Genomic DNA, 13,660 nt, shown 5'->3' with positions numbered 1-13,660 from the left:
CCAGCCTTGATACTTAAATTGGAACAAGAAGTATGGCTCTAAGTTTGTCATTTTTAATGCTGAAGGTGTCAGGAAAACATGCAAAAGATCAACATGCCACTTTTCTTAAGACAGTTTCACATAGAAGACATGTAGTGCTAAAAGCAGCAATGGAACATGTTTTCAAGCTACTGATAAAAAGTCAGCATTTAACATAAGCAAATGGACAGAAGGTCTTTTTAAGAAAAAATAATCAAAATAATATTATTGCAGAACTAAACAAGGCAGTAGCAACTGAGCCACTTCAACTTTTCTCTGTGAAAGACTTGATTGGGAAGTGCAGTTTCTTGTCTTTTCCTTCCCTCCCCCCACCCAAATAATTACTCTGTAGACCAGAACTGACTCACAGTAAAATATCTCTTAACTAAATGTCGTGGTTTAACCCCAGCCAGCAACTAAGCACCACGCAGCCGCTCACTCACTCCCCCCCATCCAGTGGGATGGGGGAGAAAATCAGGAAAAGAAGTAAAACTCCTGGGTTGAGATAAGAACGATTTAATAGAACAGAAAAGAAGAGACTAACAATGATAATGATAACACTAATAAAATGACAACAGTAGTAATAAAAGGATCGGAATGTACAAATGATGCGCAGGGCAATTGCTCACCACCCTCCGACCGACACCCAGCCAGTCCCCCAAGCGGCGAATCCCTCCCGCCCCCACTTCCCAGTTCCTAAACTAGATGGGATGTCACATGGTATGGAATACACTGTTGGCCAGTTTGGGTCAGGTGCCCTGGCTGGGCATGAGAAGCTGAAAAATCCTTGACTGTAGTCTAAACACTACTGAGCAACAACTGAAAACATCAGTGTTATCAACATTCTTCACATACTGAACTCAAAACATAGCACTGTACCAGCTACTAGGAAGACAGTTAACTACATCCCAGCTGAAACCAGGACACTAAAGTAAGCAATCAAGGACACAAATTCTGTTTTCAGTTTAACCCAAACTAGTTCCACAGTCTCACTGGGATTCTCAAAATTTTTAAATGGGATTTAAATCACTTTAGCTGTTAGTTTATAAGTACATGAATTCTAACAAGGAAACTAATCAAAATCACACAGGAGATACCTTTTACTGCAGTGAACTCCACAGAAAACCCTTGGCAATTAAGTATGCTTTGACAAAGCTTTAAAATAATCACATTCAAATACAGTGAAAACTACAAAGCTTTTTCAGTGGAACTTTAAACCACATATTATCAATATCTGATTTGTAGCTCTATTTGATTCATAACTGTTCACATGTTTGAAAGATTTCCTAAGTTAATAAGGAAAAAGATCAAGAAAACTAAAAATCTTTATCAGACTGTTGAAAGTATCACAAATCCCACTGCATGGCCAATTCAAACTTGACTTTGCTTTACAGTCCTGACCACTATCTACATTTGTAACACTGTGCTTATTTTCCAAGTTGGCTTCCATTTTTGCTAGCACAATTTTACTTCCAGACAAAATAGGCCTATAGTTTTACCACGTAATATGAAATTACTAAACTCAGTGTTTGTAGCATAGTTGAAAATCACGGTGCCAGAATATTGAAATAGGCTGAGGGGTGGGCTGGAAGTCAGTTTTTCTTTCTGTCTCTGCTTCTCTTTTGCAGTGGGAATGCTAATGCTGGGACACAGTGTTTGTTAAAAAAAAAAGTTCTTTAAAATAAGAATACAGAAAATCATAGAAAACTTACAAGTACTCTGCCAGTTAACGTCTGGGCAGATATCATGACTCCTGCCCAGTCCTTCACGGAGGTCATCCATCCCACTTCTGCTGCCACATTCTCCTCTTTTTCATCTGTTGGTTTGCAGGCCCCATCTACCTGTGTATCTCCACCACCATTGATCTTCTGGGCCTCCTGCAAAGTAAGTATTTGGGTTAGTCAATGTTTAGCAACTTGACAGTGGAAGTCAGCGTATGGTTGTGGCTACGAAAAAAGCAAATCAGTCTTCCCGGATTTGGGCTAGATGAAATTAAGCACCTACTTGGCCATATCTCTTCAGAAATAATAGAAATAGAAATGTTCTATGACGTACCAGACTAACAACTAGATAATAATACTCTCCTTGACATTACATCTTAAAAACATATATTTGGCATCAGATATGCTATATGTTCCTTCCCTATACGCAGCATAATTGCCAAGAGCTATGTATGCAATTATAGAGCTACATACAAATGAGTTTGTCAGACATGCCTGAAGGACCTTTTGATGTATTAATTCAAAACAACATGTACTAGCTGTGAACATAATTTATGTACAATTTTAATTTACTATCACTAGAATTGATTTTGAGTAAACCTTCACTGAGAAGCATGATGTAACAAGACAATAATTATCAAGTGTGAGGGGAACAAAATATACCATAAAGAATCTGCAGGGAGCTGCCATGCTATCAGTGAACCAGTGTTTCAATAAAAGTTTTTAATATATCACAGGAATTCTTCTGTCAGTAAATGGCTCTCATAGAATGGAGAGCTAGAAATTAAAGAGGACCCTCAGCTGCACTAAGCTGACTGATGAGTCACATGCATTGGAATTCATATCGGTCTCTCACAGATGCTGCAGTAAGGATGTTGTGCTCTGTGGCTGCCTGCTGTGTGTTACAGTCATGGATGCTGCACAAAAATCCAGGGAAATGATAGGAAAAGCCAGCCAGGATTGTATAGCGTTTAAAACACATCATATGCAAAGAATCAGACTGTGCCATGAGCATGCCTTTGGTAACAGCATAATACTAATGACTTCCTGAATACTTGGAAAGTTATCCTAAACAAGCATAGGGGAGTGTCATGGCTTAACCCCAGCCAATAGCTAAGCACCACACAGCTGCTCAACTCACTCCCCCTACCCCCACCCAGTGGGATGGGGGAGAAATTCAGGAAAAGAAGTAAAACTCGTGGGTTGAGATAAGAACGGTTTAATAGAACAGAAAAGAAGAAACTAATAATGATCATGATAACACTAATAAAATGACAGCAGTAATAATAAAAGGATTGGAATGTACAAATGATGCGCAGTGCAATTGCTCACCACTCGCCAAACAATGCCCAGTTAGTTCCCGAGCAGTGACTCCCCCCAGGCCAACTCCCCCCAGTTTATATACTGGGCATGACGTCACATGGTACGGAATACCCCGTTGGCCAGTTTGGGTCAGCTGTCCTGGCTGTGTCCCCTCCCAACTTCTTGTGCCCCTCCAGCTTTCTCGCTGGCTGGGCATGAGAAGCTGAAAAATCCTTGACTCTAGTCTAAACACTACTGAGCAACAACTGAAAACATCAGTGTTATCAACATTCTTCACATACTGAACTCAAAACATAGCACTGCACCAGCTACTAGGAAGACAATCAACTCTATCCCAGCTGAAACCAGGACAGGGAAGCAGCAAAATTCAGTGCTGAGGCAAGTACTGAGCACTTGAACTGCACCCAAAGATCTACATTAGTGCTTCAAGCACTCTGCACAGACCAATACCTTTAAAGATCTCGTTTATAGATAACTTGCCTGTAGGCCACTAAGCAGGAAATCAATTGCCATTAATCCCCTTTGGGATATCCGTTACACAAGCAAAGATGTTTGACGCTGGTTCACTGATTATTACTACAGTAGGAATATTACACTACAACAGTCAAAATGCATAGCTGTGAGATGGTCTTGAGGACACAGCTGGACATAAAGGTAATGGCACTTCCTGAGAGCAGTACTGAACTAGTAAGGCTGTTGCACTGAATCTGTCAGCAAAGGACAGTAGAGCAACACTAAAAATGTAATATGGAGACCAACAGTTGTTTTTAGAGAATCTCAGTATTACAACTCAATTAGCTAATCAGATTGTTCCCTGTTAGTCTCCCTCCTGAAATGCGGGCTCTGCCTTCTTACCAGCAATTATAGCACAGTGCATGATGTGGCTATATTGATAGTACCGAATTATTTGGAGTTACAACAGTAATTCAGTACTTCCTAAGCAAATAACCAGAGAAAAGATAAAAGCTACTTTGTATTTGCATAACAGGACGTCATTCCCTGACAAATTTGGATACAGTGAATCAGATGTTTTGCACTGGGCAAGAAAGAGGTATACTGCATTGCACACACACAGAGCACAACCTACAGAAATGAGCTCACTGCTTAGGACAGTGATGTATGGTACAGCGCAAGGCATTTCCAGGAGAGTAACGCTTGGCTAGGGACAATTTCTGACCCATATCATCACCAAGCCATATAGAACAGTCCCAAAGAAATGTCTTGACCACCATCAGTGTTTTGATTATAAACCAGGAAAGAGAAACCTAGCTTCTTTTGGGTTTTTTTGTTGGGGTTTTTTTGAGTGGATGATGTGGCTGTACGTACCAGACATTGTAATAAAACAAAATATTGAGGTTTAGGCATCCTAGACACATCTCTAAGGCCCTGGGGGCAGTCAGAGGCCTCACTGGCCCTGACTCTTCCCCAGGGTCCCCCCCACCCTGCCTGTGGCCCAGGGCGCCATTTCAGCCCAGCCCAGGGCCAGCAGCTCCCCACAGCCCTGTCCTACCCAGCCATGGGCCTCGCTGAGCCAGGCCCCACCAGCCCCGCCAGCCCACAGCTCGTTCCCCTCACCAGGCCAGATCCTTACCCTCACCCACAGGCTGACATCCCAGGCTGGCCCCGGCCTGCCCCCAAAGAGATGCTGATGCCCAGGGCTGGGGGGCTGCCCCCGCCTGCCCCGCTCCCTGGCTGGGGTGGTGGGACAAGGCCCCGGCTGCCAGGCCCGGCCCTGCTGGCCTGGGCATCCCCTGGCCCTTGGGAACCCCCCAGCCCCGCACCGCCCTCACAGCTACTGACCTCCTACAGATTACATGTGCCATTTACTTCTCTCTTCCCACCAGTTCGTCTGCCCTTTGTACCTATTACAGCTCGTCTTTCAGATTGTAAACTCTACACACCAGATTTTACTGCACGGTCCTCCTATGCATAGCACAGTGGTCTTTTATGCTCTGTACAAGTTTATGCTGAATGAAAGTATTAATGTAGTTTTCATAGTAAAGATGGTGTAATTATCTCTTCCTCTCAGATAAGAAACTGAGATGGTGATTAAGTGCCTAACTCAGTCACCAGAGAAGTCATCGGCAGAGTGAGGATGAAGCCACAGACGTTCTTGATTTTTCCACCCAGCAGCCCTTCTCAGGGATGAGAAATCTCAGGGATGCACACCTTGCTAAAAAAATTCATAATTACGGATTTTGGTATAGAAAGTCACAGAACTACAGATCATTAAACAAAAAGAGCTGAATGGAAAAGTCCATTTCATGGTAGTGAACTTGAAAGTATTAAGGTTGGAAAATTCTGTTATTGTTTACATACTCCTTCCTTACCCCCAATGTTTTTGTCAATATATCAAACTGAATTTTAAAGACATGATTATTCATAAGATTATAAAAATGAAATTTCCTAACACTCAATAAAATAGTAAGAAATTTAATTCATGGAAAGAGAAAGGTAGATTTTATATTTTCAAAAGGTTCTAATACCCTACAGTTCTTTTTGCTGTACTGACTTTTGGTTGCCAGTAGACTAGAGCAGTAAGATGTGACAGACTTATTCAGTATCTGATTCTCTTAAAGTATTAAAGTATGTAATACATTTGAAGGGCTGTATTTCTGCATTTATACCACTTATTTCACCTCTATTAAAATCTCCCACCCATATTATTTCTTAAAAAAAATATAAGTGAAATAATCATCCCCTGCCAAGTATCATTTGGAGCAGAGTCTCATGATCAGCTACATACCGACTAACTCTTGCCATTATTGTAGCTATAATTAATATGGAGATTACTTGCTGTTATGTAATACTTGTATTCAGTTGGGATATTTTATATTTTTCATCTACATGGCCAGCTTCTTAGCTTACTTAATTGGCAGTTAAGTATTAAGAAAAGTTTATTCCCAAGTCATCACACAATTGTGCAGAGACCTCTAAAGGAGATTTAAAGGCTGCTTTCATTTACACTGTGTACAAAGCAGTCCTGTTATTAACTGTATAGTCCTGTTCCATTGCTATTTCTTCACCTCAAAGCATTGAGTAACCAACACCACAACCTGAAAAAGGTGCTTAAAAAAATAACCTGACAGTGACGGTAATTGTTTAATTATTTACAGGCTCAGTATCTACAAGTAAAGTAATACTATCTTTATTCACTCTGCTTACCTTTTGTTTCACAAAGTGTTCATTATTTTAATTACCTGATGACAGGAACATTCAGGTAGATTAAGTGAGAAGCAGAATATTTTGTGAAATATGTATTTCCTGAACTTAATGACAAAATGGAACAGAATGCATAATGAGAAGGGGTGTACAGGAATCCAGGAATCAGGATTCACTGTTCTACCAATGGTTTGACACGGACCTGGACCAGATAATTCAATGATTTGTCTTATACTTTCAACAATAAAAATTGATGTAGATTACACAAGTGCTGGGATGCTTAAACACAATTCTCTTAAGAAAGCAGACTTCAAAAAGGGAAAAGACACTCAAAAACTGTTTTCAGTTTTGAAAATGTAGTCCTGCCTGCTTCACTTTACCTGTCTCTAGAATATCCATACAGACATAGAACTAATGCACAGACACTCCATTCAACCCAGGACTGCACAAAATAAAATCAGAAAATGTTTATGAAAACTTAAAACGTCATCTGAAAATAATTTGCCCTTTTAGAAGCCCTAAAAAACCAGGACACTGTGAGGACAACCTGGTAAGCACTCTCTGAAGTATGGTACTGAAAAAAAAACTTGGTCTCTTGCTAAAATATGTTAGAAAACAGAGGAAACAGGCAGGTAATGTGAGGGCGAAGAACTGGGTTAAAGTCTGGTGAAACAAAGAAAAGGACTTCTGATATCCCTGCTTATCTAACATTGAACTAGTATGAATAGCATGCAAAAATCATGAAGTATCAACTGTAATGAGAATACAGGGCATCGAGTCATGCCCACATCACACAAGAGGAAGCAGTACACTCAATTTAAGCAGATGTTTAAAAACAGTAATACCAATGGAGCAAGCCCAGTACCGGCCTTGGAATTCCATCCTAGAGAACATGAGATAAGAAAGGGCATGCCAGAATGGCAGTTGCAACTGGTTTGAAGGCAAGTGCTGCTTTAGATAATGATGCCAGCAACTTGCAATTTTATGTCTATTAACTGCCCTCAATTAACAGCATTGCATTCCTAGAGCCTGCATTTTAAGAAATGTTTTATATCAGATCAACAACACTTTCATACTGGCCACTCCCATACACTGGAAATCCACATTCATGTTCCTTTCCTTTTCATTCATTTGCTTCCCCAAAGCCACCAACAGATGCTACGTGAAGAGGGATAATTTTGCATATAAGACTATTTCTCCTTTCTGTTAGGCAGACCTCTAAAACACTGAGTTTAAAGTTATTAGACTTCTATCAGTAATTCAATTACATGCCTGTAGATACATTTTCTCACCATTTTGATAACTCCGAACAGAGGCCTTAAATTTTTATAAAACCATAATATCATGCTGCATTCTCAGCAGCTGGGCAACATACAGTGTATGTCAAGACATCAGGTACCTCCTGAATATGTTGCCACAGTAGATGTTCTCCAACAGATACAGTCACCATCAGTAGTCTTCATCTTAATAGTTACTAAGTACCAGTTCATCCAGTGCTACAAACAAGCAAAACAAAAAAACCTGAAGCAGTTCACCTGTTCTGTTTAGCAAACACAGGATTTCACTGAAATATTAATAAAGAGGGCAGATGGGAATGTGAGAAATAAATAGCTGTATGGAGACTTAGAAAACTCTTTGAAAAGAGTCAGTCTTACAGGAAAGAGAAAGCAAAGGCTAAACCAACTAAATGTGAGCTAAGAGATACTCCCTATAAACTGGCCTATCCACTGCATTTCTTTCAATATTAAGGTCTTAGTCAACATTAGGTTACATTGGTGTCAGTTACCATATTGCAGCTATGGTTTGGCTAGTTTCAAAGGATTAATTATTGATACCCAGAAAAACATTATTCCTCTCACTGAGTAAAAGGAAACAGAATGATCAGTGGAAAACATGGCTGATGAGATAGCCAAGCATTTTTCTCTCATAAAATATTCACAAGCTATGTAATTTGGTGTTTGCAAATTTGGCAGGTTAAGAAAAATTAAGTCCAAAATAGATTCCAAAACTTTTCTTATTAGTTTAAGAGATGGTAAACTCCTGTGAAACAACTATTGTTTTTGCTTTCTACATTCCTGCAGAAATTCTGAGAAGCTCCTTGCCAGTCATTACTTACAACTAGAACCTTACTTCCTGTGCTGGACAAAAAAAAAAAAAATCTTTCACTGTGAAGAGACTAGGTTCCAAGACCAATACATTTTCTCTTTTTCCAGTGACCAGCTTCTCTGTTGCACTTGTGCGTACATTCAGTAACCCTGAAAGACTTTTTTTTTCTGTGCCCTTCATATTCCTGGTATGGGTTACTTGTATAAAACCCCCTTTTCATGTCATTGTTTTGACTGACAAAAATTGCTGCAGTAGAGGAATTAATTCTAAAACCTTGACCTGAGAGGAAAGGGAAACTAGATTAGTAAAATACAGTGTTCCAGCCATGATCCCACAAACAGCATAACAGTCTGTCAAATGAAAGGTTCCTGGGTATGGTTCTCACTTAAGAACATGAAACAGCAGACACCTACATTATCTGAAATCTGAAGAAAATACAAAAAGACTCAGTTCAAAGTTTAAAAATTTCTACATGTTAATGGAGATGTTATGATGTAACACCTCCATTCGTGGAAAGCAGTATTTCTGAATAACTGGAAAGCTGGCTGAGTGATTTCCATACTAGCCTAAGAATTGGGAGACATGCTGAAGTCTCTGTTCTGCCACCAAATTTTTGAAGTCCTCAGTCACATTATCTAGTCTCTTCATGTCTTCATCCCACAGATATAGAACAAGAGTAACAGTAACTTCTGTTGCATAGGGATCTTATAAAGATAAATATATTTAGGATTTTAAGTGTTTCAGTATTACACAAATGGCAGACAATGCAGGCATAGCGTAGGGAATCATAAAGTAAGACACACTAAAAACATACTGGTAAAGATTGTTAGACTAATTATACAAGACAATTAAACATATAAGACAGAAGTGTAAAAGGGAAAGAATGAACAATTCCAGGCATTATAGTGAAATGAAAAAGCAGAGTCTTAATAATGATGCCAGGAAGTAAAAATAGATGATAAAACCAGTGCCCACTGAAGTTATAGAAGAGTAAATAGGGGAGGAATATAGAAGGATTGCACAATGTGAGAATCCAACAACAATTTTTTAAAAATTGCACTTAATGAAAGAGATTGTCAGAAGGAGAGCGTGATTCTCACAACTAAAAATCTGCAATAAAAACAAAGTCATTACAAACTTAACATGCATTCAAATGGACAAATGGGGTGGTTTTTAAAACCCTTATGATTCTTGGTTCAAGTTAGTAACTGTTTATAACAATACATAAGCTTTGACTATAAATTCAGAAGTTTGTGTGAATAATTTCATTTATATTTATTCATAAAAATAAACCCTTAAGTTTTCCTTTGTTACTTCTAATTGTGTATCAGACCACATTTATAGAAATAACTAACTAGTGAACTTGTACATAACAAGTTAACTTACTGTCTGCAATACATAAATTAATAAAAACAGGACAACTCAGTGATGTACAGCTTAGGATTTTTCACTGAAAATATTTCACAAATTGTCAAACTAACATCTAGCCCACAGCCATAAAGTTATTTTCCTTATCTATAGTCAATAGAGCATTTCTTATTAATTTCCTTTATGAAGACCACATTATTATGACCTTAAAATATTTCCTAAAGACCCTGTTCAATTACAAAGTAGCAGACAAAAGGGCAAAACAAGCATTTCATTTTATTAATAGGGACACTAAGTTTAAATCAAAGGAGACATGTCATTATTCTTTGGTCCCAATAATACCGTAGGAGTATATATATTAGGCAAATTAGACAATTACTATGTAAAACAGAATATTAGTCTTTAACTGCCCTTTCTGTGGTTCAAGCATGAGATCATTCTTTCAAAATGTATTTTAAAAAATTTTAGAGTAGGCATGCCAGATCACTAACCTTAAATATGATGGAAACTAAAACTGTAAAAAATATATGAAGCAATACCAGATGGGGCTGATGAAAACTATAGAAAGTGAAGGGATCTTTAATGAAAAAGCACACAGAAGGGTAGAAAGGTACGTGTATTTTCTGTTATCCTCCCATTTTATTTCCTCCCACCTAACAGAAAGCAAATCAAAGAAAGCATACCATTGAAAATAAAATTGATACAGACATCATCATGAAATAAACACTGCCAGATTACCTACATCATATTGACTAATTAATCCGGGAGAAATTTCTTTCTGTTACAGATGATAAAACATTTTAAGTATCAGTAATTCAACAAAAACTTGTAACAAGCAATAAAAACCACACTTCACTTACTGTCTTCATACTTAGCTCATTTTTGTGATGCTATACGATTCATTGCAATCCAAAAGTATCAAATGCTTCATGAATGTGAGAAAAAGGTCTTAATAAATGAGAAAAAAGTAATAAACAGTGGGGAAATTGCCTAACTTGTTTATCTGAATTACAGGAAGTACTTTAGCTGATTGCTTATAATTTTGTTGTTGTTGTTTTTGTTAAGTAATACCCAACTCCAATTCAAGTTTTTCAGTCATCACCTCTTGGCATTTTTTTTTTACTACTGTGAAAGAATGAAAAATACATTGAAAAATAACGCATTTGATTTTGCCTAATTTTAAGAGAAGCATTACCAATAAATCTTTTATGATTTATATGATCTAAATTATGACAGTAGCTTTTACAAAATAATTATGTTGTAGAAGCTGAAATAAGAAAACTGCTGAAAAAATATTCTCTGCCAAGAATATTCAACATTAAAATAGTTAATTAAAAGGTTCCAAAAGTAGGAGGTTTATTTCACTAAAAGATACATACAAATACAAGGTACAAAATAAGTATCTAACTGCTTTGTCAGTGAAATTAAACTTGGCAGTATCTTTTCAGTTGCATACTTTTCTCCACCCTGCTCAATTACAGAAGATGCTTTTATCTATTAGCAAACAGTATGCTTTCTTTCATTATATTAACTTCATACTACTTTCTCGCTTGTGGTATCAGAGGTATCTGAGAGAAAGAGATGCAGACTGGATTGCAGAAGGAAATTCTTCCCCTCTTCTGCATATTACAGAATAGTGATGCAGCTAGCACCAGTGACTAAAACTGGTACTCAAAACCACCTCTCTGATGCCCCAAAATCACAAGGACTCCATGGATTAGGAAAGGCATTACATAGCTTAATGGACAGAGTCTCTGTAAAGCACAAGGTACCATAACTACTCCAAAACCAGGATCTTGGTCCTTGCATAAAGGAATTAACTACTCACTTCCTTGAATGGCAAAACTCCCTAGAAAGCTTGGTGACAGGAATTTCAGGCCTTCATTTGATCAAAATAAAACATTTTCAAGTAAGAGGAATGGACTAAAACACTTGTGGCTTCTATTTTACGTGAAAGAGCAAATTATTAATATTGTGTGGGAGTACAGGCAACCTTCCTCAATGCTGAGGCTGTCAAACAGGATTTATTTGCATTTACATTTTTACAAAGACATTTATGATTTTTCAGAAGGTTTTAGAGGTGACAGGATAAAAGATGAAGGAGGGACGCAGCGGGACAAAAATAACTGAGAGTCACAAATATAACTATTTGGTAATACCATAAAACACATGGATCAATGATGATTTGAAGAATGCCAGAGAATTGTTCTATTCCCTGCCAAACTGGACGAACGAGTCATCTCTAAGGCCTTTTTTGATTCAAGGGCGATACATAATATTTATATTTGTTGTATGAAAATTGTAAAGGAACTCACAATGAATTAAAGGCAGCTCTCTGTAGGATATAAAGCCATATCTAAGCCTTTAACGATGTAGGAAATTAAGTTCCAGTGTGCAGCACGTAAATATTTGAAGAGCAGCAGGTCAGCCAATAAGTAATTAAAAATATTTAATAGCACACAACACTTCTCACCTCAGCGATTACAGAGTCTAATGCAGCTTTCAGACTGGAAGAACTTTGCAGGGGGCGGGAAGAGAGAGTCAGAGAGCACACAAAGGTGCAGGAATCTGGAGGAAAGATATACAGCTCTAATTTTCAAGAATACTGAAAATGTACATTTAGTTGTAAAGTAACAATTTTAATGATTACTTTGAAATAATTATATTAAACTAAATATTTCCCCTTAAAGGACCAGTTATGTCACATTGTAAGAAATGTACAAGTGCTATTATTTAATCAAGTAGCTATGACCTCATTCATTACCCACTGCTATGGAAACAATTTTGTGTAATCTGAATCTCATGACTCCCTTGCATAAATGATTAAGTAGACAAAAATTTTTAAACCTAAAAGAAGAAAATTTCCTCGTAGATAAATTTGTTTTAGGTAACATACATTATTTTGGTTGACTTCCCAGACACTAAATATCAGCATCCAAATTATCCAAAGTCATTACTTGTACACTACAAATACAGCAGCTGGTACATTTATGATGCAAAGAAACAGACACAGTTCCTGCAAATTCAGAGATACTGACTGAAATCTAAGGCAGAGAAGAGAGGAAAGCTAAATTTTTTACTTGCATGCTATAGCGCCATTAATTTTTATTTATGCCATATAGAATGAGAACAAGCTCAGTGAGTTCTCTTTGACTTTCTTAACCTCATGTTTTTAAATAGCAGGAATAACTTTAACTGGCACAGAGATCATCTTCTCCTCTTGTGGATGTACTAGTGATGCACTGCCAGGAATTGATGCATGACTGTGACATTGAACATAGCCTTTGCAAGTAATCAGAAGTTGGACTACTGGAAAATAAAGATACATGGTATCCATTCTTGATTCTCATAACACTAAGAATTATATCTAAGTCTTCTTTGCTTATGGCAGGACTGAATCTGCCTGTACCAAAACTTGTAGGTGAAGTTCCTCTTCTGACAGGTCATTTTCTAAATGAGAACAGCAACTTTTTGAAGTTCCTCAGAGAGCCTGAATTGTTAGAAGCAGCCCTGGCAGTTGCATTAGTAGCAGAGGGCAGGTGAGGTGCTTAAAGACAGACATTGCTCCATCTCATGAGTCTGCAGTTTATGACTTCCAGATTTGTTAAACCAGCAAATACTGCATATGTCACAAAAACATGTTACCTCTGAGTACTCACTCTGTCTATAAATTATGCATGACAGAGCAAGCAGTTATTCTCCACTGATCAGGAAAGATAAGGAACAGAGGTGAAAGAATAGGTCAATTTAAATGTTTAGCTCTAAGATTAAATAATAGTAAGAAAGAAACTAAAAGAATAACAATTATTAAATCATTACAGAATATTGAGTTTTAATTTGCTCAGCCTTTAGGGGAGCAGAAGAAGTTGACAATGATCAGTAATAAAGTTAATGCTACTACAAAAATGTCAATCTTGAAAAGAGGTGGAAATCAACCATGACCTTTGTTTACATCTTGCGAT

At 37.7% G+C, this 13,660-nt stretch overlaps 1 protein-coding gene across 48 annotated transcripts in view; it reads right to left on the bottom strand.

Annotated features, from left to right (window-relative positions):
• The window catches only part of KCNMA1 (potassium calcium-activated channel subfamily M alpha 1), a 528,098-nt gene that overhangs the window by 387,251 nt on the left and 127,187 nt on the right, over nucleotides 1–13,660 (bottom strand). For all 48 annotated transcript variants that reach the window (XM_069796228.1, XM_069796227.1, XM_069796226.1 and 45 more), the window contains one exon: nucleotides 1,731–1,895. In XM_069796228.1, the coding sequence (XP_069652329.1) occupies nucleotides 1,731–1,895 (165 nt within the window). The remainder of the gene's footprint in view (nucleotides 1–1,730; nucleotides 1,896–13,660) is intronic.

This window comes from Haliaeetus albicilla, chromosome 11, assembly GCF_947461875.1.
Source record: "Haliaeetus albicilla chromosome 11, bHalAlb1.1, whole genome shotgun sequence".
Lineage (NCBI taxonomy): Eukaryota > Metazoa > Chordata > Aves > Accipitriformes > Accipitridae > Haliaeetus > Haliaeetus albicilla.
This window is presented reverse-complemented; position numbering and strand designations above follow the sequence as displayed.